General features: G+C 41.0%; 1 protein-coding gene across 2 annotated transcripts in view; it reads left to right on the top strand.

Annotated features, from left to right (window-relative positions):
* Positions 1 to 27,375, top strand: part of SYNDIG1 (synapse differentiation inducing 1) — a 462,378-nt gene that overhangs the window by 344,173 nt on the left and 90,830 nt on the right. For both annotated transcript variants that reach the window (XM_040427400.1, XM_040427401.1), the window contains exon 4: positions 6,137 to 6,274. In XM_040427400.1, the coding sequence (XP_040283334.1) occupies positions 6,137 to 6,274 (138 nt within the window). The remainder of the gene's footprint in view (positions 1 to 6,136; positions 6,275 to 27,375) is intronic.

Below are 27,375 nucleotides of genomic sequence, written 5' to 3'. Positions count from 1 at the left end.
GGCGCATGTCCTTCCACCGCCGAGGATTGCAGAGCGCTTCAGGTGGTGTGCGATAATGGGCAAAATCTCGTAGCAGCTCAGGGACTAGCCGGTTTGACGCACATCCCTTGCCTGGTTGATGTGCTGAATTTGGTGGTGCAGAGATTCCTTAAAAATTACCCCGATATGTCAGAGCTGCCGCATAATGTGCGGGCTGTCTGTGAGTGCTTTCGGCATTCTCACCCTGCTGCTGCTCGCTGTCAGCGCTGCAACGTAACTTTGGCCTTCCCTCTCACCGCCTCTTATGCGACGTGCCCACAAGGTGGAACTCCACCTTGCACATGCTGGCAAGACTGTGCGAGCAGCAGCAGGTGATAGTGGAGTTTCAGCTGCAGCACGCACTGGTGAGTCGCTCGGCGGAACAGCACCACTTCACCACCAATGACTGGGCCTCCATGTGAGACCTGTGTTCCTTGTTGCGCTGTTTCAAGTACTCCACCAACATGGCCATTGCCGATAACGCCGTTCTCAGCGTTACCATCCCACTTCTATGCCTCCTGGCGATGATGGAAGAGGATGTGGCACAGGAGGAGGAGGAGGAAGAGGGATCATTTCATAGGGTTTCCGGACAGTTATTCACAAGTGGCTCCGAGGGTGGGTTTTTGCACCCACAAAAGCCAGGTACACAATTGTCTAGCCAGGGAACAGTTCTGGAGGATGACAAGGTGGGGGATGAGCAGATGGAGGAGGAGGAACCATGTTCACAGCAGGGTGGCACCCAGACCAGCTCATGGCTATCACTGGTGCATGGCTGGGGGCATACAGAGGACACAGACGATATACCTCCCACAGAGGACAGCTTTTAGCACACATTAGCGATTACATGCTGCAGTGTCTCTGCAACGACCGCCGAGTTGCCCACATTCTAACTTGGGCTGATTACTGGGTGGCCACGCTGCTGGATCCCCATTACAAGGACAACGTACCAACCTTAATTCCCTCACTAGAGCGTGATCGTAAGATGCGCGAGTACAAGCGCACGCTGGTAGATGCGCTGCTGGTGGCATTCCCACATGACAGCGGGGGCACAGTGGAAGCACAAGGCGAAGGCAGAGGAAGAGGAAGAGGTCGCCAACGCAGCTGGGGCACCGCCAGCACCTCAGAAGGCAGGGTTAGCATGGCCGAAATGTGGAAAAGCTTTGTCAGCACACCACAACAACCAGAACCACCAGCTGATATGGAACATCTTAGCAGGAGGCAGCATTTCACCAACATGGTGGAGCAGTATGTGTGCACACTCCTACACGTACTGAATGACAGGTCTGCCCCCTTCAACTTCTTTGTCTCCAAATTGGGCACATGGCCTGGACTTGCCCTTTACGCCTTGGAGGATCTGGCCTGCCCTGCAGCCAGTGTATTATATGAACGTGTGTTTAGCACGGCAGGGGGCGTCATCACAGACAAGCGCAGCCGCCTGTCCACAGCCAATGTGGACAAGCTCACGTTTATTAAAATGAACCAGGCATGTATCCCTCAGGACTTGTCCGTACCTTGTGCAGAATATACATGTATACCGGCACTAACCAGCCATTGTTATACTGCAGCACAATTGCTCATTCTTTTATTTTGGATATTTGACACTCTTTTAGAGTGTACCCTAATTTTAAAAAATTAAATTATAACCAAAAACCTGTGTTGGCTACCTTGTCCTCCTCCACCGCCGCTTCCACCTACACCGCTATGTCCACTGCCTCCTCAAACTCCTACTCCATATGGAACTCCACCTCATAAATCTAATTTTTATTTTTATTTGCACGTATTTTATTTTATGTAATTTCACTACTTTGTCATTTACATTTTCTGGTCAAATTCACCAATTTTTGTGTGTATAGTATCACTGCTATACCTAGTAGACCGGCAAAAAAATAAAAATAAATTGTCAGTTACATTTTCTGGTGAAATTCACCAATTTTTGGGTGTGAAGTACCACTGCTATACCTAGTAGACCGATAATAAAAAAAAAACTGTCATTTACATTTTGTGGTGAAATTCACCAATTTTTGGGTGTGAAGTACCACTGCTATATCTAGTAGAACGGTAAAAAAAAAAAAAAAATTGTCAGTTACATTTTCTGGTAAAATTCACCAATTTTTGGGTGTATAGTACCACTGTTATACCTAGTAGACCGAAAAAAGAAATAAAAATTTGTCAGTTACATTTTCTGGTGAAATTCACCAATTTTTGGGTGTAACAAAAAAAAAATTGTCATTTACATTTTTGATGAAATTCACCAATGTTTGGGTGTGATGTACCACTGCTATACCTAGTAAACAGGTTAAAAAAAAATTGTCAGCTACATTTTTAGTTGAAATTCAAATAATTTTGGGTGTGATGTACCACTGCTATACCTAGTAGACAGGTTTAAAAAAAAAAAATAGTCAGTTACATTTTCCGGTGAAATTCACCAATTTTTTTGGGTGTGATGGAACACTGCTATACCTAGTAGGCAGGAAAAAAATTAATAAATTTGTCAGTTACATTTTCTGGTGAAATTCACCAATTTTTGTGTGTATAGTACCACTGCTATACCTAGTAGATCGGTAAAAAAATAAAAATAAATTGTCAGTTACATTTTCAGGTGAAATTCACCAATTTTTGGGTGTATAGTACCACTTCTATACCTAGTAGACAGGTTAAACAAAAAAAAATTGTCATTTACATTTTCGGGTGAAATTCACCAATTTTTGGGAGTGATGTACCATTGCTATACCTAGTAGACCGGTAAAAAAAAAAAAAAAAAATCGTCATTTACATTTTCGGGTGAAATTCACCAATTTTTGGGTATATAGTACCACTGCTATACCTAGTAGACCGGTAAAAAAAAAAAAGTAAAATTTTTTGTTACATTTTCTGGTGAAATTCACCAATTTTTGGGTGTGATGTACCACTGCTATACCTAGTAGACCAGTAAAAAATTTAAATAAAATTGTCAGTTACATATTCTGGTGAAATTCGTCAATTTTTGGGTGTGATGTACCACTGTTATACCTAGTAGACCGAAAAAATAAATAAAAATTTGTCAGTTACATATTCTGGTGAAATTCACAAATTTTTGGGTGTGATGTACCACTGCTATAACTATTAGACAGGTTTTTTTTTAAAAATTGTCAGTTACATTTTCAGTTGAAATTCAAATAATTTTGGGTGTGATGTGCCACTGCTATACCTGAGTAGACAGGTAAAAAATATATAAATAGTCAGTTACATTTTCTGGTGAAATTCAACAATTTTGGGGTGTGTTGTACCACTGCTATACCTATTAGATCGGTAAAAAAAAATTTTTTTGGTCAGTTACATTTTCTGGTGAAATTCACCAATTTTGGGGTGTAATATACCCCTCCTCTACCTAGTTGACAGGTTAATAAATTTCAATAATTTTTCTTTAACATTTTCGGGTGACAATAAACAATTTTTTTCTGTCATAGACCCCTGCTCTACCAAGTAGACAGGTTAATAAATTTCACAAATTTTTCTGTTACATTCTTGGGTTGACATGATACAATTTTAGATGTGAATAAACCCCTGCTCTGCATAGGTGATAGGGAATAAAATTTAATAAATTCTTCAGTAATTAATTTGTGCCACATTCATTCAATGCTTAAACTTTAAAAAGTTGTCACACTTTTATGCTTTAATAATTTCTCCCATAATTCAACTCTATAATTTTATATTTGAAAAAATGAATCCTCCCTTGGATGTGGTCTCTCTTTCTCACGCTCCCTCTCCGGCGTGGAACCCTGATTCCCCGCCACCAGTGATCACTATGGTAGGCGCAGAAAAGAACATCGAAAGTTGATAGAGCAGATATCAAAATGGATCGTGAACATCATGGGGACGTGCGACATGGTGGGGCAGTAAGTTTGCACACTCCTGCACGAACTGACTGACAGGGGTCAGCCCCTGCAACTTCTGGGTCTCCAAATTGGGCACATGGCCTGAGCTTGCCATTTACCCCTTGGAGGTGCTGGCCTGCCCTGCAGCCAGTGTATTGTTTGAACATGTGTTTAACACGACTGCAGGGGGTTATCACAGGTTATATTTCCCAATGTTTTGGGGTGTACCCTAATTAAAAAAATAAAATTTACAACCAAAAAGCAGTGTAGGCTACCTTTTCCTCCACCACCACTTCCACCTACACCGCCACATCCACCGCCTCCTCAACCTCCTACTCCATATGGACCTCGTCCTCCTAGATCAAGATTATTATTTTTTATTTTTACTTATTTTATGTTATTTAAAGTCATTTCCATATCCACATTTGTTTGCAGAGCACTTGCCATGCTCTTAACCACATTTTTATGCCATTTGCAGTTCTCTAGCCCTTTCCATGACAATTTTACAGCCATTTCAGTGCTTAAAAGTTCGGGTCCCAATTGACTTCAATGGGGTTCGGGTTCGGGGTCAAGTTCGGGTCAAGTTCGTGTCCCGAACTCAAACTTTTTTCCATAGTTCGGCCAAACCCGTCGAACCCGAACATCCAGGTGTCCGCTCAACTCTACTCTTTCTATGTGCTGTTGTGATCTCTGGTTGTGCCACATATACTGTGCTGCTCTCTATATCTATGTCAGGATAAGCTAGGATCGGATGAACCGGGAGGTTGACTTGACTCCATTTCATTTTTGCTATATATTGTGTGTACTGTTGGGACCCTGAAAAGTCTCCGACCCTCAACATAGAAAATGATTTATGGCTCCCGGCAGCTCTTTATGACTGCTATATGAACAGATTTTTTTCTTTAACTCCTTAATGACCAGATTGTTCTAGGCCTTATAGGCCAAGCTTTTTTTTTTCATATTTTTATTGTCACGTTCGAAGAACTATACCAAATATGTGGTGGGGTTATTATATTTTCATTTTTTTTCCATTGAAAAAGGTGAATGTGTTTGTTTTTTTAAATGTGGACTTTTTTTATTAAACATTTTTTAATTTCTTATTTCACCTCATAGTAGATCTCATTCACAGCTACGGAAACAGCCTAGCCCTGCAGGTTTCCCTAACTGAATGACAGAACAGGGCATAATAGGAACACAGCAGTTTTACAAGAGACTGCAATGATATTTCATTGCAGTGTATAGAATAAGTCAGCGATGCCCAACCTGTGGCCCTCCAGATGTTGTAAAACTACAACTCCCACCGTGCCCTATTGTAGGCTGATATCTGTAGGCTGTCCAAGCATGCTGGGAGTTGCAGTTTTGCAACAGCTGGAGGGCCGCAGATTGGACATCCCTGGTATAAGTGATCTTGCAACCGTATTTCAATACTTTTTGAAAATATAAATAAAGGAATAAAAAATTCATATGGCCTCTTCCCAACTGCACAACTGAAAATAAAAAAATAGACTCAAATGGTATCTCCACATGCAAAAATGCCTGAACTATGAAAATATAAAGGTATGTATTCTGTATGGCGAATGCTGTTATGGAAAGAAACTCAAAATCACCTTTTTGGCTGCTTTGCCTCAAACTGAATAAAAAGTATTAAAATAAGTTAGAATACCCCAGTATACTATCAATAAAAATTAAATAGCACTCTGCAAAAGACGAGCTATCACATAGCTCCGTACACACAAATATTTAAAATGATACAAAATGGTGATGCAAAAGAAATTATTTTTCAAATTTTTTTTTTCTGTTTTCAAAGTAATTTGAAAGCATAAAAAATAAATCTATGGATTTGGTATTACTGTAGTCATGTCTACCTGCAGAATAAGGTGGATCTCTTTTTACCACACAGTGAACATCGTAAATAAAGCAATGGAGGAATTGTGTTTTTCTCTACTATTTTTTTTCCAGCTTCCTACTACATTATATGAAATTTTTAATGATGCCATTAGAATATGCAAGTTCTCTTGGAAACAACAAGCCATCATACATTTCTTATCGTGTTCATTCCATTAACTTATCTCTTTTCTATAGAATTTCTATTAGGCATCCGCATTGTTTGCAGCACCCGTCACAAAAGCCTTCCAGTATATACTGAATTATTGAATTCCCAAAGAGCTATCACACTTATATTATATCTGTCATGCATATTATGCTTTTACTTTCTTTTTCTGCATATTCCTTTAACACATTTGCAATTTGTTATGTTCTTTTAGAGCGACTATTCAAGTGACACGGAAAGTGAAGACAACTTCCTAATGATGCCACCAAGAGACCATCTTGGCCTCAGTGTATTTTCCATGCTGTGCTGCTTCTGGCCTTTGGGGATTGCTGCCTTTTATTTGTCACATGAGGTAAGTTTGAGCCTGATGACAATCATTAACACATACCTGTCAAATATTTAAAATAAAGAATGTCTGTATTGTATGTATCTCCCAGAAATCCTTCTTGCTGTGTCGGATTAGCGTTACACATTCTTTTTGTACAGCAGGGCAGCTTTCTCAAGGATAAATTATTCATGCATAAAAAATTATGCTTATGACTGTAAGACAATATGTTGGCAGCCTGAGAAGGTTTGCCTTTCTTTTTTTAAGCTATTTGCAATTGTCTTTGCAATCATCTACATTATTATCTGCATTTTCTTAATTTACAGTTCTGAGGGATATAACTTAAAGTGGTTCGTCAGCTTTTTACCAAATTGTTTCTCACACCACCTACCCCCCCTTCCCACTAGACCTGAGGCGGGAAACATAATTACCGCATCCCCAATGCTCAGTTCTGGCTACTTTGCTCCAGTGCTTCACTTTGCTGCACTTTGGTCTCTGCTGGTAAACTTCCAGAATGGACATTGTCACTTGTGCCTCTGTTGCCAATGGCCGACTGCTGTGGTGACTAGTCTCCTAAGCAGCATGTCACTGGGTCACCTCTTGGGGGACCTGTTACCTCTGCCGCCAGTTTTTGGCTGTAGCGGCACATCTTACCCTTTTCCATGCCAAAGGGTTACAAGCAGGGACCAAAGGAGTCAGAATCAAGCAGCAGAGAGCAGGTAAGTATGCTTCCCTCCACAGGTCGGGGGGAGAGCCAAAATTTGATAAAAGGCTGAAGAAGCCCCTTTAAAGAGCCTTTGTCAGCATGATCAACTCTATTAGGGGTTGATCATACTGGTTAAATTATACCTTTCTTTTCTCTGTATTTTAAACAGCTGCAGAGATTTCTGCATTTTTATTCAGATGAGCACATTGGAGCACCAAGGGCATGGCTGAATCCTTGGAGAGTTGCTATGAAACACCCCTGTGCTTTGCACACTTCCCCCTCCCTTTGACAGGGCCATAAACCAGCATGCTGAGGGCAGAAATGTGTCCTAGAGCTGTGTCCTAGCATGTACATGTCATATACACTACTTACAATACTGTAGCTTTACCATCTTGCGAATAGAGGTTTTCTATGCTTAGAAAGCTAATATGTATTACTGGTTTATTCATAGGCACAATATTTAATTATAAAGAAACCAGTAAAATGTATTAACTTTCTAAGTTTAGACAACCACTCTTCTCAATATGACAAGGCTTTAGCCTGGAGGTAAGTGGTCAACCTTCCATGTAGATATCCAGAGGGTTTAATAGGGTTGATCATGTTGACAGAGGCTCTTTAAGTTGCTTCTATGTGTTGAATAGCCATTGATTAATTGCATTGAACAGTGAATGCACTTCTTAGACGAATAGCAACTGTTAGCTGACTTTTATATTGTCTTTCATCAAGGTCTCATTAAATTATCAGAAATTGTAGCCAATATATTGACAGTATCACTTCTATTCATCAAAGTGTCATCAATATGAAGTAATTACAGGTTTGGATTTTTGAACATAATTAGAAGATATTTCAATATTAAAAGGTATTTTCCATGAACTTAAAGGGGTTGTAAAAGAATGGGGGGGGGGTAAGTTGGCAAACCCCATCCCACACACACATACACACTCACTTGGCCAGACAAGAAAGTACAGGTAAGGTTACTTACCTGCTTCCCGGCGCTGGATCCCCGTTCCTTCTCCTCCAGGCCTATGATGCTCTGTTGGGCTCCCTAGATGTCAATATTCGGTTTAATATCGCTGCAGCCAATGGCCGTGACAGTGACCAGCTCCCTTTACGTCATGACAAATGGTCCCATGATAGAAGAGGATTATGTCTCTGCTGTGGCCAGTAATTGGCTGTAGCGTTGTCAAACCGGAAGCTGGGAGCTGGTACCAGGAACCAGGTGAGTAATCTTTCTTTTACTGGTCTGGCCAAGTGTGGTGTGCGTGTGTGTGTGTGGGGGGGCGTTAAGAGGAGTGTGTCACACAAATGCTGAAAAGAGTTTTTGGTCTGGCAGTTGTGATGTGTACAGTACATCAAAGTAGTACTGCAGCTCCTTATTTCTTTACCATTTACAGAGTACGTGAACCCTATGGAATTACATGGATTTCTACATTGATTACAAATAAAATGTGGTCTGATTGCGGTCTGATTCATGCTTTTCAGCACAAGTTCAGAACTCTATGTTTGGAGGTAAAACAACACTGTACACCAGCACCAAAACTTCATCCCAACCGTGAAGAATGGTAGAGGAAACAACATGTTTTTAGGGCTGTTTTTCTGTCTTAGGGTCTGGATGTCTTGCGATCGATAAAACGAATTCTAAGGCATATCAAGCATTTTACAGTATTAGTATTTTACAGAATTTAGGGGCAGCAGTCTATGACCACAAGCTTAAGAGAAGTTGAGTGATGCTACAAGACAATAATACTCAAGAAAATCAACTAAAGAATGGTTGAAAAAGAAGATTTGAGTCCTCCTGATCTTAACCCTATTAGGATGCTGTGGCCTGATCTGATGTAGGTTGTGCACACAAGGCATCCAAGAATTATTGATAAACTAAAACACACTTGCAGGGAGGAATTATCCAAAATTCCTAATCAATGTCTTCAAAGTCTCATTTGAAGCTGAAGGAAATGTTTGATGGAGGTGATTGCAAAAGATTATTAAATTTAATTGTTCGCTTACCCTTTTCCTACATTGTAGATGTTAACTCAATGTGCTCAGTAAAATAGATGAATGGCACAACTGTTTCTGTATGATTTTCTTACTTAAATTGTGTTTCTCTATAATTGTGACTTAGATCATAATCAGACCACATTTTATCAGTTATCAATAGAGATATCCAGGGACTTCCAAAGGGTTCAAATCGTCCTTGTTGATGACCCAGCCTTCTTTGTGTTCCAATCTCGTTATTCTCATTAATGTTAATTTGATTCAATTGACAAATTTATTGGTTTGTTTAGATGAGTGCCACTGCTTGCATGGAGCACCGCTGATTGGCAGGGGTGCCAGGTGTTGAACCTCCGTCGATCAGATATTAATGAGGATAGGTCATCAATATAAACAGGGTGCACAACCCCTTTTACAGTCATGGGTGAAATCATATGGATTTCATTATGTACTAGATCTGGCTTTCAAATTAGTTTTAGCCTGGCAACCTTAAAATGTTCACAGTTTTCTATACCGGGTAAGGAGTTTTTGTACTACTATTACAGAGCTATGGTGTCTCTAGCCAGGGTTGCAGATAAGAAATAATATAAATATAAAGATATGATCAGATGACAAGGTTAATGATTCAGAATAAGTAAATGATAGATGATGAACAGGTTTCTAAATGTTGAACTGCTATAAACCTATTTACTGTACATTGACAGCTTCATTCATAACAATGATTGCTATTCTACGTACCTTTCGACCTTTTTTTTTGTTATGTTTTTTCTTTTTAGTATTGTTAGAATTTTGTTTCACGTGTTTATTAAATTCCGCTCCTTTTAATGTGTTAAACTTCTATGAATGTTATACTGTATGTCATGTTATCAGGGACAGTGGTGATTTCCATGACATTCTTATTTTTCAAAGAATGAAGAACACTTTTTATATTAGCATTTAAATCACCTATTTTACAGGCAAGAGTCCCAAACCAGTTTTTTTTTTACATAAAGAGTTTATCTTTATTATACTTTAAGGACAGGGATGTTAACCCTTTTTGTAATATACGTTATTAGGGAAAGATGCTTCTTTGTACTAAAACTCAGGGTGTAGGGTCTTCTCAGCAAAACTCGTAGCATTGCTAAGGAGAGTCTGTCTTCAGTCTTTAGTAGTGACAAGAGGCAGGCTTGAAGCTTATGAATGTCATACACAGTTGTCTTTAGCACTGTCTAGAACTGTTTAGAACTGTTTAGCGTTGTCTAGAACTGAATACAGACTCTCAGTAATGCTCTGAGCTTTGCAAACAAGGCTCTTTCGACCTTGTTTTCTAGTACAAAAAACATCTTTCCCTAATAAAGTATGTTACACAAATGTTTAAAAACCCTGTCCCTACATTATATTAAACATAAACTGAAACAAATATACAATTTAAAGCATATAACATGTCAATAGTCTATGCCATAAAACACTAATCAATTGGAGACTAGCCTCTCGGAGAATGGTTTGCTTTTGGTCCCAGTTGCTGATTGAGAGCACAAATGTCTGTATGTGCCATAAAGGAATTTGTTAAACAAGTAAGAAAAAAAACATGAGTGTTCATTTCTACTGTCATTTTATTGGTCAGTGTCAAGACTAGAGAAAGGGAAGTATATTCCCAACTCTTATTAACAGTTATATGCATTGGACATTTGTAGCCTTGTGACTATTATTCTGTGTATTCAAGTGCATGTTATATTATCTTGTTTTATTACTCTCAGTTTTGTGGTGAAGTTGTATACGGTTTTTGTTATATTATTGTCGTTGAAAAGCAATAACTGGTACTTTATTATATTCATTAAGTACACTTTGACATGTGCTGAGCAATACTGATATACTCCGTAGAACGACATAATGGATAACTGAGTTTTTGTAGTATTTATGCATCATTTTAATAAGTAACAAGATTTTTGTGTTTTCTATGTTCTAAAAATGTAGAAACGGTAGGGGTGGTTATCTGCAGGGGTCACTTGTTACAAGAACAGTGTATGAGCCACTTTTTTCTCGAATATCATAGCTTTTCATAGTGCATCCCCATTATGTCTAACAATTTACAATTCATGAAATGTATTAGTCGAAACCCTTACATGAAACCTAATAGACAGTGGGAGGCTGCTTTTAAATCTGCAGTAAAATTGATCTGTTTCCTTCATTCTCGTGGTCAGTACAATTACGGTAATACCATATTTGTATAGTTTGTCTTGAGTTTTAATAAAAAATATAGGGCTCATTTTTTAAGTGGTGTTTGATCTGTATTTTTTCCAGTTGTATTCTGTGATGAATGTTTTATCTATCACAGAACACAACATTCACTATATTCCAATACAGTGCTGTCACCTGCAGACCTGTATTGGAATATATCAGTGATAGGTATCAGAGTCTCAAGTCGGTTCCAGGCATTCATAATAATATAACAGCTTCCCCATCTCAGCCTGGGAAGGCTGTCATGGCGCAGGAGCATGCAACTCTTGCATCTTTACTGCTCAGATGCCATGGTCACATTTGACCACGGCATCTTAGGAATTTAGGGGCACCTTTATTAAGACCGGCGTTTTAGACACCGGTCTTAATAAAGGCCCATAGCTGGTGGTGGATCTGCAGAAGTTATGAAGAGGCGCTGGTCTCTCCATAACTTCAGTGCATTCAGCGCCAGTTCTCAATGTGAGACAGTTTCTGAGCTGTCTTACATGTAGAATGTTTTCTACGTCTAAAACAGGTACAGAAAATGGTAAATGAGACGGGCCTGCCTTCCCCACAAATGTCACGATTACAATTTAAGACCTGGCATGAGCGGTAAAAAGGCGCCATCTGCGCCTGTAATACTCCTAATGTAGTAAATGACCTTAATGTCTGCAATCGGTCCTATGGCCAATACAGACATTAGCCTCGGACCGTTACTGTTCGAAACAGCAGAAACCCAGCAGCTATGGTACCTGCTGTACTTGCGAGCAGGCACCATCTTTAAAGTGACGACGTCTGTCATACATGTATGGCGAAAGGTGGTCAAGGGTTTAAAGGGAACATGTTAGAAATTGACGTAGGTATGCGGAGGTGGTCAAGGGGTTAAAGGCAATATGTCAGAAGTTTACCTATTGTTTGAATTGAGTTTTTATGTTAAACATAGTTTTTTTGAATTTTTCGTGATTTTTAAAAAATATTTCCATGTTACTATATGTTACTATTAGTGTCGAGTAAAGCTTTTGAATTGGAAAGTTCCAATTTCTGTCCAAAGTTGAGCAAAACAATTCGCAATGAATCCGAATTTCTTTGCTCTTCGTGGTAACGAATCCGTTTTTCCTAAAATTGCAGTTTCACATGTTACAAAGTGAAAGTAAGAAGCACGGGAATGCGAGATCACCCATAATGCCATACAGCCTTGTGATGTCTCAGCCTATGTGCTACGGATAGTGTTGATGAAAATGAATAATAGAAGAATATATTCAATGCCAATAAGATGGAAGCCTTTATTTTTCCAGTGCCAGCATGCCAACCAATACCATCCAGTCTGCACCCCTTAGGTGGGCCAGGTCTTATAGATGATGTGGAAATGGAGGGAAAGCAGATGTCAGAAGAAGGGCTTCCACCTTTAGGGCAGGAGAGCGCTGGGATCGGAGAAGTGGGTATGCGAGAGCTGATTAATATTCAGGGTTTACTGTAAAATAACCTGTAGGAGATTGCAGGCCAGAACAGCAATAATATGCATATTGTGCCCGCACCTAACCAGCCAAACCCCATAACAGCAAAAGCCCCTGTTTAACAGTTCAGTGAGGGCATTAACAATGAAGAAGGACTATACAATGCTTTCTTCATTATTAAATGAAAGGCAGCTGTGGTTTACTTGGCTGTGCGGTTCTTCACCACAGCATGGCTGCGACATGCCCCTAGCACGGCTGCTCCGTGTGGCTGTACCCTAAGGCAGAATAGCCTGGGTATACTTGATTTATAGCGATTTGTGACTAATTAATTGGTAACTAATTTAATTTCTTGCCTAACTTCAACGAAATTGCAGAATAAAATTTTAAAAACTTCGATCATCTCTTGTTACTGTATACAGTATATAAAAATCCTAAAATTGTACAGTTGTCAAGTGTCCACTGGGTCTAATATAAGAGTTCCTTCTATAGGAGATTTTTCTAAGCATGCTCATGCGCATATGACATATGCAGAAATCAAGATATGGATATGGTTATGAACTGCCTGACATTGACAATTTTCAAACTGCCTCTTTAACTAGCTATACAATCTTATAGGGAATATTACTACTCAGTGTTCCCTTAATTCCATGCAACCACACTGCTTGTGAGTTCAGCCTACTCAGCCTCAAGGGTGATGCCAGTATGTGCAGTACATGATTGCTGAGGTCAGTGATTTGAAACGCACCTTACTATGCTCTCTGGAAATTTGGCTGGTTTCAATGTATCCATTGTTATGTTGTCATGTCCAACCAACTAAATTTATTCAAAGTAGGTATTAAGGGTATCTGTTCTATGAAACCCTTGTTAACAAATTCTATGTGATTATTCTATGTATTTTTTATTTTTTTTTGCAAAAATGGGTGGATGTTTTTCTGAATATCATTTTTTTATAGTATCTCCATTTAGGCTGAGTTCACACGAGCGTGTCCGGATAAGATCCAGATGCGTTGCAGCAAACCCGCGCGAGTAGGTACCCAATTGCAGTCAGTTTTGACTGCAATTGCGTTCCGTTGTTCAGTTTTTATCGCGCGGGTGCAATGCGTTTTGCACGCGCGTGATAAAAAACTGACTGTGGTACCCAGACCCGAACTTCTTCACAGAAGTTTAGGTTTGGGTTCAGTGTTGTGTAGTTATTATTTTCCCTTATAACATGGTTATAAGGGAAAATAATTGCATTCTTTAATACAGAATGCTTAGTAGGTGGTCAATTGAGGGTTAAAAAATAAAAAATAATTAACTCACCTTCTCCTCTTGATCGTGTAGCTGCCGGTCTCTTCTTACTTCTTTAATCATGAGCTGCCGGCTTTATTTTTTTTAACCCACAATTGACCACCTACTAAGCATTCTGTATTAAAGAATGCTATTATTTTCCCTTATAACCGTGTTATAAGGATAAATAATACAGTGAATAGACTGTCATCTTAGCAACCATGCGTGAAAATCACACCACATCCGCACTTTATTGCGGATGCTTGCGATTTTCACTCAGCCCCATTCTCTTCTATGGGGCCTGCGTTGCATGATAAACGCACAATATAGAGCATGCTGCAATTTTCACGCAACGCATAAATGATGCGTGAAAATCACAGCTCATGTGCACAGCCCCATAGAAATGAATGGGTCCAGATTCAGTGCGGGTGCAATGCATTCACCTTCCGCATTGCACCCGCGCATAAATTTCGCCCTTGTGAACTCAGCCTTATTCTACTTCCAGTCCTGGCGCTTTCTCTTTGTTCAGACTTGGCAGATAACACCTTCCCCTCACATCAGCAGTAAACTGACAGTGGATTACCTTTCTATTTATGAGTAAATACAATATTTGGTATTTTTCAATGGTATAGTACTACAGAAATTAAGAAAAAGAAAACAGCTAAAAATTGCAAAACATGCTTTCTATGAATATTGACTTTAACATAAATGTCCCTTTTCCAATGGAAAATATCGCCGTAAAAAAAAATATCGCCGTAATCTCACAATGTCGGCATAGTGTTCCTGCCCTTTGCTGGCATCAGCCTCAGGGAAGGAACTGCGAATGGGCAAGCTCGGGCATCGCAAGATTACAGCGATCTGACTTCATGAGCAAGGAGGAGATTCATGGATACAGGCAGTGCTGGGCTCCTTCACAGGAGGGCGTGGCTGGGCTCCAGAACGGTTAGTGCAGCCCCTTGGGCTCCTTAGCAGGCTGATTTACATATATATATATAATCATTTTTTACACTCAATAAAACCACACAGAGCTATGGGACAGGTATATTGCCTACATGCTAGCGGCTAATTTTATTGCGGGGCGATCTGAACTTTTTATTGATACCATTCTGGGGTATGTATGACTTTTTGATCACTTTTTATGTAATTTTTTTAAGAAAATGAAGTGACCAAAAAGGGCGAATCATCCATTTGGATGATTTTTTCCGTTTTGTTGTTCGCCGTATGGGGAATATATTTTTATAGGGGTCAAAATATGGCGACAAAAAAATGAATCCGATTTTTTTTACCACTTTTTTTTCAAAACGCAAGAAAAACTATACATATAAGGTATCGGCGGATTCAAACTGACCTATAGAATAAAAGTAACTTGTCAGTTTTATCACACATCGAACGTCGTAAATAAAAAACCTGTAAAACTGTGGTGGAATAGCATTTTTTTTTTGCAATTTCACCCCATTTGGAATTATTTTTCCTGCTTCCCACTACATCATATGCAATATTAAATGATGGCATTGAAAAGTACAACTTGTCCTGAAAAAACAAGCCCTCATATAGCTATGTGAACAGACAAATTAGTTTTGGCTCTGGGAAGGCAGGGAGCGCAAAACGAAAACGCAAAAAAAAACTAAACTTCGGACCTGAAAGGGTTAAAGGCAGACTCATAAAATCAACTGACCCATATATTTAATCTATATAAAAATATAAAAAATAAATAAATCTGTGACAATATAAAAAAAAATTGCGAATTTAGTGCCCATATTGAAAAAGAGATGTGCTGAGCGATCATAAAGGCTTAGTAAAAGCTTATGATTGAATCTAACAAATGAATTATTCTCTGTCTGTAGCCATTTCAGATCAGTGTATTATAATAAAGGACATATCAATGGTTGACAGAGCGGAGCTACATTTTATCTTGACATTTTTCTGGCTCAGACTGCAATGCATTAAGAGGAAAAAAATCATTAATGCTCCAAAAAACTCATTGTAAGCAAAAAATGATTGACAAGAATAAGAAGATGCACATGTTGTGTATGTGTGGATGAAAATGCACATGTAGCACTGAATTAGAGACATGTAAATGCACTCCAAATTCTTTGTCTTTATTGTAATAATTTTATTAGCTTTGTACGGATAAAGAATTTTAGATTGGAATATGACAATAAGGATTCACATATGAGGGTGCAGCTGTTATATGAAGGAGACAAGTGTCTAACAAAATTTAAGGGGTTTACAGTTTTACAACATTTTATTTGTTCCAGTGTTTCCTAAAAAAAACTCAGTCATATCTAAAAACTCTCCAAAAGTACAGTAATCAGCTTAAAAAAATGATGTTTCTGAATCTGTATTTTTTAATCTTTCTATTCATTCCCATCCCACTGCTGGGCGCCTGCAAATAGAGATGCCCTTGCGGTTCGCCCGGTGGTCGGTTCTCGCGACCTTTGCGCGTTCGCGATTTGCCGAACATGCAAACATATGGCGATATTCGCGCCCGCCATATTCTTTTACATTGTGAAGAACTTTGACCCATGACAAATCCATCAGGTGGTACAGGACATCCAATTGAGACGTTTTTCAGCACATGGACACCCCCCTACCTTATAAATAAACCTGATCTGGGCGCCATTTTACATTCAGTCTTTTGCAGTGTAGGGAGAGGTTGCTGTGTGGAGCAGGGACAGACTCTTAGGGACACAAATCGCTAGCTAATAGGGCCACAAACGTCCTTTTAAGGACTGGTATAGGTATGCTATTGATAGGTGTGACATACTGAGGGGTGTAATATACTTATAATATACTTTCTAACATAGAAAGTATATTATAGTGCAATTGTATTGTGCAGCAGTTGAGTGCCAAACGCTATTGTAACAAATAATTTCTACTGGTGTGATTTACCAGTTGCCCCCCCAAAAAACCTGATTGAGGCAGGGGTGTTATTTACTAATAATATATGTTTTATATAGTGCATTTAGGTAGTGCAGCATTTGTCTGCGTTTTTGCTGCGTCACCGCATCTACACAGAATGACAAATACTATTTGAATAAATAATTTCTACTGGTGTGATTTACCAGTTGCCCCCCAAAAAAACTGATTGAGGCAGGGGTGTAATATACCTTCTTCCACAAATACTGCTCTTCTATAGGGACTTTTGTCACAGGGTCATTTTGAAAATGATAGGCAGGTGAAGAGGTAGGCCATTCCGCAGGGGTGGTAGGGGTCGGGTAGGTGCACCAGGACTGAGCCTAAGTGGGAAGTTGCAGAAGGTGCGTGCGATTACGCCAAAAGATGCACCAGACTTGGTTGAGTGGATCACTCAGCCTTCCGCTTCTGCACCCTCCTAATCCTCTCTATCTGCACCCTCTTCACTCTCTGTTGTGTCCACCCCCAAAGACACCACCACCATATCCCCTCCGCTCGAGTCAGAGGAATTAATTTCCCATATATTCCAAGAACTTACCGATGCGCAGCCATTCTTGGCATCGGATCAGGAAGAGGAGGTATCAACGGTCGCCACCCAGCAGTCTGACGACAGTACCCATATCAGCCGAAGGAGTGTGGTCCCCGCTGTTGCTGCCTACTCCAAGATCTCTAATGTCAGTGGTGGTGAAGGTGACGAATCCGATGATGACGTGTTGATGGATGTCACGTGGGTGCCCACAAGAGAGGAAGAAGAGGGGAGTTCAGAAGGAGAGACGGAGCAGCAGATAGGGAGGAGAAGCAGGCAGAACTTACAGTGCACAGGAGTCAAAAAGCAGGCTGCTAATTTATCTGGAATGAAACATCCACTATGCACGGTCACATCTGGCGCTCCCAGGATGCCGGCACATGGCTCCGCAGTGTGGGCTTTTTTTTTTTTATGTGTCCACTGCTGACAATAGTGTTGCCATCTGCAGCCTGTGCTGTCAATGCACAAGTCGCGGTAAGCGACAACCTTAAGGGACGACAACCTTAAGAAGGCAGCTGGCCTCCCATCACCGAGCCCAGTGGGAGCAACACCATCCGAACCCACAAAGCCAGACTCCCGGCGCTCACTGTCCTGCCTCTTCTTCTCCCTCCTCACAGTTATCCTCCACTCCACCTTCCACCGTGCCGTCGTCGTGTTCATCTGGCAAAATGCAGGCTTCTTTGCCCCAAATGTTCAAGTGAAAAAAGATGACGCTGGATAACCCTCTTGCCCAACTGCTGACCGCTGGCTTGTCAGAACTGCTAGCCCGCCAACTACTGCCATATAAACTGGTGGACTCGGAGGCCATTAGAAAATTTGTGATCATTGGAACACCACAATGGAAGGTCCTCTCTATGGAAGGAAATATTTCTCCAACAAGGGCATCCCAGAGCTATATGGCCACATTCAGCGACAAGTGAATGAATCTCTGGCACACAGTGTCGGTGCCAAGATACATCTGACCACAGACACGTGGTCTAGCAAACACGGGCAGGGAAAGTACATAACTTTTACTGCCTACTGGGCTATCAAGCATGCAACCCGTGGCACCCGTGTAGATTTGGTGTTACCGTCATGGATTGCATGCAGGTCTGCCTCTTCTTCTCCTCTCTACCCCCTCTACTTCTCGGTTGACTCCTCCTTTTCTGCTGCTACCGTCTCTTCCGCTGCACCCCCTAAGATCCCCAGAACCTATTCGAGGTGCCAAGTGAGACGTTGCCATGCTATGCTGCGTCAGTTGTGCCTGGAAGCCAAGAGCCACACCGATCCTGTACTGCTTTCAGCTTTGCAGTCTTAGGCAGATCAGTGGCTAACCTCTCTCAATTTGACATTTGGCAAAGTGGTGTGCGACAAGGGTGCCAATCTGCTGAGCGCGCTGAAACAGGGAAAAATGCTGCGTGCCGCGCATGGCACACATCCTTAGTCGTGCAGCAATTCGTTGCCAAATACCCGAGGTCCAGGACGGCCTGCAGCAGGCCAGGAAAATCTCTGTCCATTTTAGATGATCTTACACGGCCATGGCTCGCCTTGCTGACATTCAGCGGCGACACCACCTGCCCGTCAGACCATCTGATTTGTGACTGCCCGACGCAATGGAAGTCCACCTTCTATATGCTTGATAGGCTGCTCCAGCAGAAATGTGCCGTGAACGACTACCTGTACGAACTCTGCTGCAGGACAGGTTCTGGGGAGCTTGTTTTTTTTTTCATCACACCAGTGGCTGCTCATGCGCGACGCATGCAGTCTTCTGCAGCCATTTGATGAGATCACCAAACTGGTCAGTCGCAGCCAGAGCGCCATCAGTGACATCGTACCTTACGCCTTCTTTCTGGAGCGTGCATTGCGTCATATCATTGATCAAGCCGTCGAGGAGCAGGAAGTTGAGGAAGTCGCAATGCTTGATGAATTCCCAGTGCGGGCTACTCCATCTGAGACAAGTCAACAACAGGAGTCAGAGGAGGATGGTGCCAGGGAGGAGTAGGAGCAAGAAGAGCATGCTTTAAACGTTTCTGGGATCCCTGGTGTTGTCCGTGGATGGGGGGAGGAGAATGAGGACAACATTATCCTGAATGATGAGCAGGAGCCAGGCCACTTCCAGTTTAGTGCAAATGTTTGAAGAGGGACCCCCGTATAAAAAGCATAAAGGGCAGGGACCAGTACAGGGTGGCAATGTACTTAGACCCCCGGTACAAACACAAAATGGCGGAAATGTTACCACCATCACAGAGGGCTGTCAGAATGCAGCACTTCCAGGCCTTAATTCGAGAAATGCTGCATTCTGCTTTTGCGGGCGCTGGCAGAGGAATTTCCACTTACAGAGAAACAGTTGTGGGTACCAATCCAACAGCGCATGGAAGAAGAGGGCGGTTTGAAGATGTGCTGGTCACTTCGCATATGAGATAATTCTTGCAGCCAACCCATCGACAGCCATCCTCCGGATCCATCGGGTTAACTGCCGACGTGGACGCTCTGAGAAGCAATGAACTCATGGACTACTGGGTGTGCAGGCTTGACCTGTGGCCAGAGCTGGCACAATTTGCCATGGAACTGTTGGCTTGCCCCTCGTCCAGTGTCCTGTCTGGAAGGACGTTCAGCGCAGCAGGGGGGATCGTGACCAATAAGCGCACTCGCTTAGCTCATGACAGTGTGGACTACCTCACATTTCTAAAAAAGAATGAGGCGTGGATCTCGGAGGAATTCAACACATGTGTCGAGTCGACCATGTTTGATTGAAATTCCTCATGACAGCCCACAAATATCCGCCACCACCCAGAACAAATCATGGTCCCTGTCTTATGTAAATACAGCGGCATAAAAGGCCTTTTATGTCCGTTGAATGGCTAATTTTTTGGGGCCTGTACTGGCCGACAGTTACATATTTATCCTGTGACCGCCTAATGTACCTCCAGCCACAGAATACAAAGTTCTTTGCTGTCAGGTGAATGCCTATTGGCTAATTTTTGGGGCCTGTACTGGCTGACAGTTACATATTTATCCTGTGACCGCCTACTGTACCTCCAGCCACAGAATCCAAAGTTCTTTGCTGTCAGGTGAATGCCTATTGACAAATTTTTGGGGCCTGCACTGGCCGACAGTTACATTTTTATCATGTGACCGACAGATAGAAGTTGTTTCAAAAAATATTATTCTTTATGGATATTCAATTCAAAAGACATACAGTACATCAGGCGTCATCATAACTTTCCTCTTATACATTATCTCACTAATCTTCTGCCAAAATCCCCTTACTATTACACATTGTTGCTGCAATTTAGGACAAGTCCCAAACTTACGGACTTCACTGTGCTGTGGGATTCAAATTGGTTAATGGTTTTCCCTTGTGCCAAGGGAAGTCAGCTGGCCTAAGAATCAAAGACTCAGACAAGGTTGCTGTGCAATGGATTCTCCCAGGTGTAGCCCATGTAACTCTTTCATTAACTTTAGCCTATGTGGGTCTACATCTACCCCCCCTTACAAACTAATTTTAATATAACCAATTAAAAGCATGTATTGAAGCAACCAATCAAAAGCATAATGGTATAATGGAAATAAATACATCTAGACATTACGTTCAAACACTGATTCAAAATACTGCAATAATCCCTTTCCTACATTTTATAAATTTTTAAAACTTTAGCTTATTTAACTCCAATTATAAGATTTATAATACTGTAGAAAATAAATGTTTTAGAAGGTGTGTTGAGGGAGGAACTTTGACACATATGTGGTGGCAATGTTGTGAAAGAAATTAAGTGGCTAATGAACATGAATTGTGCTAATTGTACTTACTTATTATCTAGTCTCTATCTATGGATATTCCATCCAACCGCTCTGCAGTAGCTCACCAACCGGAACTTCCCATTTCGTAATGTAGTTATCCAGTCTCCACAATTTCCCATCAAAAGAAATTTTGGTCTCAAAATACCCTTCCGTATCCACCAACTAAAACTTCCTTCCCTTAATCCTGGCTCGAACAAATGGTGACCAAATACACTCTACAGGTTTTAATTTTGTCCTCCTATTGAACACCTCTCTTAAATTCAAAGAAAAACCAACCTCAAGGTCCATTGTCAAATAATCACTTTTTGGTTTCTCCCAAGCTCTCAAAATTGCCTCCCATTTTAAAAGGTAAATCAACCCAAAATGGCTTTAGCCCTAACATACTTGTTCTCAATTGCACAATCTGGGCTGCTTTATGGTGATTCAATATAATTTTCTACTAATAATAATCATTACTATCCTTGACACTCTTCGCTCTTTATTACTCCATATAAACTTAGAAAATCTAAATCCTTCCTGACAACTTTTATTGCTAAAATAGTAAAGTATCTGAGGCAAAACCACCATATTAAATGAAATAATGCTACCCCTAATATATAATTGTTTAATAGTCAAATTATTTAAATCCTTTCTTACTTTTTTAAATGAAATTGGTACATATATCTTTGCATAAATCTTTGCATATCTTTATTACCAAATAGGTCACATATTTACATATTTATATTTATAAATCCAAAGTTAAGATCTATAAGCTTTTGCACACTTTTTTCCATATTACACATTTTTTTCAACTTTTATACTTTAACAGGCAACCCCGATATTATGCCAAACTTCAGAATTTTAAATATATTAGGGAGCAGTTAAGTAAGCAGTTTTCACAATGTTTAAAAAATATCATCAGCCAAAATCTGCAATTTATTCTCTTTTCCCCTAACGTTAACACCTAAAATATCTTTACATAACACAATACTTCTAACTACTGGTTCCATTGCCAGAGCAAAAATGTCTGGCAAAAGCGGACATCCCTGTCTGGTGCCTCTCCTAATCTTCATCCTCTCCCTATGTCCAGTAGGCAATTTAAATATAGGTGTTAGTAAAGAGTATAAAAGTATTACAGCATCTATGAAAAAAAAAACAATCCTTAATTTATCTAAAACAGAAAATAAAAGAGACCAACGGATTCTGAGTCAAAGACCTTTTCCATATCTAATGATAGAATCACCATCAGCAATTTTTACTGTTAATAACTGAAATTAAGTCGACTTTCTTCCTAACATTATCTGGAGCTTGCCTAGAAGGAACAAATCCATCTTATTCTTACCCAGTTAAAGAACTAGTAACCCATAAAATCTTTCAGCCAATATACCTGTAAATATCTTCAAATATACATTCAATAAGAAGATTGGCTAAATTGTTAACATTAGTATGATCTTTCCCCTGCTTTGGGATAACCATACTCAAAGTCTCTAGAAATTTCTTAGTTATCCCTCCACCTTTCATAAAATAATCATAAAGATTAACTAGATAAGGCCATACATCCCTACATTTTTTTAAATATCCAGCTGAAAATTCATCTAGACCTAAAGTCTTTCGTGAATTTTTATTTTTTAATTTGACTTAAGATTTCCCCTCCATTAGTTCTATCCATCTATGACTCTATCCATCCTTAACCTCCCCGTGTCACTATATAGTTTTTCGTAATATCTAAGAAATTCCTTATATATCTTATAGAGAATGCAATATATTTAAGGCTATATATCCATGATTAGCTTCCTTGAATAATTTGAAGAGGAAGAATGACCTTTTTAGCCTACTCCTTTTCTTCCTAGCAGCTAATTTCATGAGATCCCCCCTAATATAAGCCCTATATGCTTGCTACATTGTTACCAAATTTACCTCATTTGTCTTAGTTTAAATGTAGCTTAATATCCTCTTCTAATTGCCTCTTCATTTGTTAATCTGCCTATAAGCCCTCATTTAGCCTTTAGTATCTCAAACGCCTTCCCACTGGATTCAGATTCAAAGTGGTTAGAACTGCATAGTGATCTTGCAAAGAGCAAATAAAATGTTTTGGATAAACTACCATATTCTTCGCTCCATAAGATGCACAGGACCATAAGATACACCTAGGATATAGAGGAGGAAAATAAGAAAAACATATTTTTCATCAATCCTCATCAAATGCCCAAATCAGACCCTTAATTCTCATCAGATGTCCAAGCTCTATCATACCTCAGCTCAGACCCCAATCAAACCCCAAGATTCTTCAGACCTTAGATCATACCCCCAAGATCCATCAGACCTCAGATCAGACAACCAAGATTCACCATGCCTAAGATCAGATTCAATAGGACCCCCAAGATGTTTCAGGCCTCAGATCAGACCCCCAAGATCTATCAGACTCCAGATCAGACCGACAAGATTCGTCAGACCCCCAAGATCCATCAGACTTCAGATCAGACCTTCAGATCAGACTGACAAGATCCATCAGACCCCCATATCCTTCAGACCTCAGAACTGATCAAGATCCATCAGACCTCAGATCAGACCTTCATCAGACCCCAAAGATCCATCAGATCCCCAAAGTTTCAAAAGATGATCAAGCTTAAAATCAGACTTAAAACAATAAATTAACTCACCTCTGCTACTCTGCATGGGACTGCCACTCTGCAGAACCAGCAATCCCTTATGCACTCACTGCTTGCTGGTCTCTTTCTGGCCCATGGTGCAGTGTGATCTGACGTCACACAACGTCAGGTCATAGTGCGTGCCTATGTACACTATATACTAACACTGAAAGCAGTCAGGACACATGCAGAGCAGGGCCTCGAAGAAGACCAGGGAACGGTAAGTACAGCCAGCATAATACTTCACTTTCCATGCTTCCTGCATACTAATGTCTGCTTCTATAATGGAAGTGCCCATTAATATTTGCTCCATAAGATGCACTGCTATGGAGATAAAGTAACATTAAAGTCTCCAGCCCCAATTATTTTATCAACATTTAGCATGCTCAAACTTCTATATACAATTCAAAATACTCTTCTTTAGGGGGAACATACAGATTTATCAAACAGATCCTGTACCAACAAATACCTATTAACACAATTACACATCTGCTGCTCATCCTTAATAGAATCCAGGATCCATCCAGGAAACTCATTCTTAAACAGAATCATTTTTCGTCTATATTTTCTAGCTGCTGACAGATAAAGCCAAATACTATTCATACTATTCATGAGTTTGGCAAATCATTCATTCCTGTTTCCTGAGGGAATATAACATCAGATGAGCATTTCTTATAAAACTCAAACTCTATCATTTTTTTTAGAAGAATTAAACACTCCAACATTATGCGTTAATCGCAAAAACACAAATGCAATAGCACTCTGCAACCAGCACTCTGCCCTGCCTCTATGCTGGATGTTGAATGAGGCATTGGTGTACATTTTGGTCAAAGCATAATAAGCCACTCACCATGTCAAGGTCTCCTCTATGAGTGGTCCCTAACACTAGTACCTACCTGTTATGGGCCATGATGGCCACACAAAGTCCAGGGAGCGCAGGTACAGCATGCATGCCAGGCACACTCTGCTTTTAACCCCGTCCGGTGCCGTGACAGCTTTCATCGGATCCAGGGATGCAAGTACCAACATGCATGCTGAGCCCACTTTATACTTCTCCTGGAGCCAAATGGCTACTGGTAGGCGCTGTAAAAGCAGACTCAGTTTTATACTGACTTTAAAACCAGCCTCCAGGGCAGACTAACTGGTCAGGTGTGCATGACTGCATGGAGATCGCCACGCCTCCAATATATACTACAAAGAAAAAATGTGGGGGATTCAGTCAGCACAACCCTGTATGCAGGTGCACATCGCTATGGCGAAATACATATACAAACGCAAAAACACAAATGCAATAGCACTCTGCAACCAGCACTCTGCCCTTCCTTTATGCTGGATGTTGAATGAGGCATTGGTGTACATTTTGGCCAAAGCGTAATAAGCCACTCACCACGTCAAGGTCTCCTCTATGAGTGGTCCCTAACACTAGTACCTACCTATTATGGGCCATGATGGCTACACAAAGTCCAGGGAGCGCAGGTACAGCATGCATGCCAGGCACACTCTGCTTTTAAACCTGTCCGATGCCGTGACAGCTTTCATCGGATCCAGGGATGCAAGTACCAACATGCATGCTGAGCCCACTATATACTTCTCCTGGAGCCAAATGGCTACTGGTAGGCGCAGTAAAATTATGCGTTAATCATGTTCGGGTTCGACAGGTTCGGCCGAACTTCACAAAAAAGTTCGAACTTGACCCGAACTTGACCCCCAACCCCATTGAACTCAATGGGGACCCGAAACTTGGAGCACTAAAATGGCTCTAAAAAACTCATGGAAAGGGCTAGAGGGCTGCAAATGGCAGCAAAATGTGGTTAAGAGCATGACAAGTGCTCTGCAAACAAATGTGGATAGGGAAATACGTAAAAATAAAAAAATCTTAATCTAGGAGGAGGAGGTCCATATAGAGTAGGAGGTTGAGGAGGCGGTGGATGTGGAAGGTGGAAGCGGTGGTGGAGGAGGTAGCCAACACTCATTTTTTGGTTTTGTTTTATATTTTATTTTTATTTTTATTTTTTTGGTCAAATTTGGGAAGACCCCAAAACATTGGGTAATATAAAAAATAAAGCAAAGAGAAAGTGCGCTGGAGTACAACAATGGCTGGGTGAGGCAAGTATACATGTCTATTCTGCACAAGATACGGACAAGTCCTGTGGGATCCCTGCCTGGTTCATTTTAATGAACACGAGCTTGTCCACTTGGCTGTAAACAGGCGGCTGCGCTTCTCTTTGATAATCCCTTCCTGCCGTGCTAAACAAACGTTCAGATAATACACTGGCTGCAGGGCAGACCAGCACCTGCAAGCATAAAGGGCAAGCTCAGGCCATGTTCCCAATTTTGAGAACCAGAAGTTGAAGGGGGAGACCCATCAGTCAGTACGTGTAGGCGTGTGCACACATACTGCTCCACCATGTTGCATGTCCCCGTGATGTCCACGATCCAATTGGATATCTTCTCTATCAACTTTCGCCTACCATGGTGATCACCGGTAACGGGGAATCACGGTTCAAAGCCGGAGAGGGAGTGAGAGAAAGGGATACCACACCCAAGGCAATGGTTGCAATGTGATCGAGCAGAAATGTGGGACAAGTTGTTAATGCGGAAGCATCAAAGTAAAGGAGGGGGCGCGCTGCAATTACCCACTCCCGACTCTGGGAGGTGGCTCTAAAAAACTCATGGAAAGGGCTAGAGGGCTGCAAATGGCAGCAAAATGTGGTTAAGAGCATGGCAAGTGCTCTGCAAACAAATGTGGATAGGGAAAAGCAGAAAAGACTGCTGCATGATTTGGGGCTCAGACTGCTTGGCTGATTTGCAAGGGGGGTGAGATGAAAGACTGATGGCCATGGGCTGCAGGTGCCATCTCTGATCTTTCAGCAGGAGACTTGGTGGGAGACAGTTTGAAGAAACTGGAGGCACTGTCAACCACCCAATCTACTATCGCCTGTACTTGTTCTGGCCTCACCATTCGTAGAGCTGCATTCGGCCCTAGCAAATAACGCTGAAGGTTCTGTCACCTACTCGCACCTGAGGAAGTTGTTTCACTTGTGCGTGTAGCTGGCACAGTTCGACCATGTCCTCTCCCTGCAACAGGAGCTTCACCAGCAGCACCATGACGTGGCCACATCCCTTATTTGACGCTCTCCTCATTCTTTGCGTTCACCAACCAAACTAACAGATGGTTTATGTCAGGCGACAATGTAACCGCCAATAGTCAACAATTAAGTTCACTGACAGTAAGGCAGTGCCGGTGTCATGAAGAGGAAAAATTTCTTGAGTTCACACAACAGTGTGACAAGCGAATTTTATGCAATTACCTCACGGTCACAAAAAATGTTAATTTGTCAACCAACAATGTAACAGCAGGATGAACTGGTTGTATTGGACTGTCAGAAATGCAGCAAAGGCAGCAAATGTAGGGTCTTGCACAAAATGGGTGTTTTTTTAAAACCAGATATAACAGCAGTATTTAAAGCTTGTATTGGACTGTCACAAATGCAGCAAAGGTCCCAAATGTAGTGTCTTGCATAGAGTTGAGCGAACTGAACTGTAAAGTTCAGGTTCGTACTGAACTTTAGAGTTTTCGGCACCCGGACCCGAACCCGATTTTTATGGCGCTTTTTGAAAGGCTGCAAAGCAGCCAATTAACCAGCATCATACTACTTGCCCCA

Source organism: Bufo bufo, chromosome 4, assembly GCF_905171765.1.
Source record: "Bufo bufo chromosome 4, aBufBuf1.1, whole genome shotgun sequence".
In the NCBI taxonomy this organism is placed as follows: Eukaryota; Metazoa; Chordata; class Amphibia; order Anura; family Bufonidae; genus Bufo; species Bufo bufo.
The sequence above is the reverse complement of the archived record's forward strand: the minus strand, read 5'-3'. Positions and strand labels throughout refer to the sequence as shown.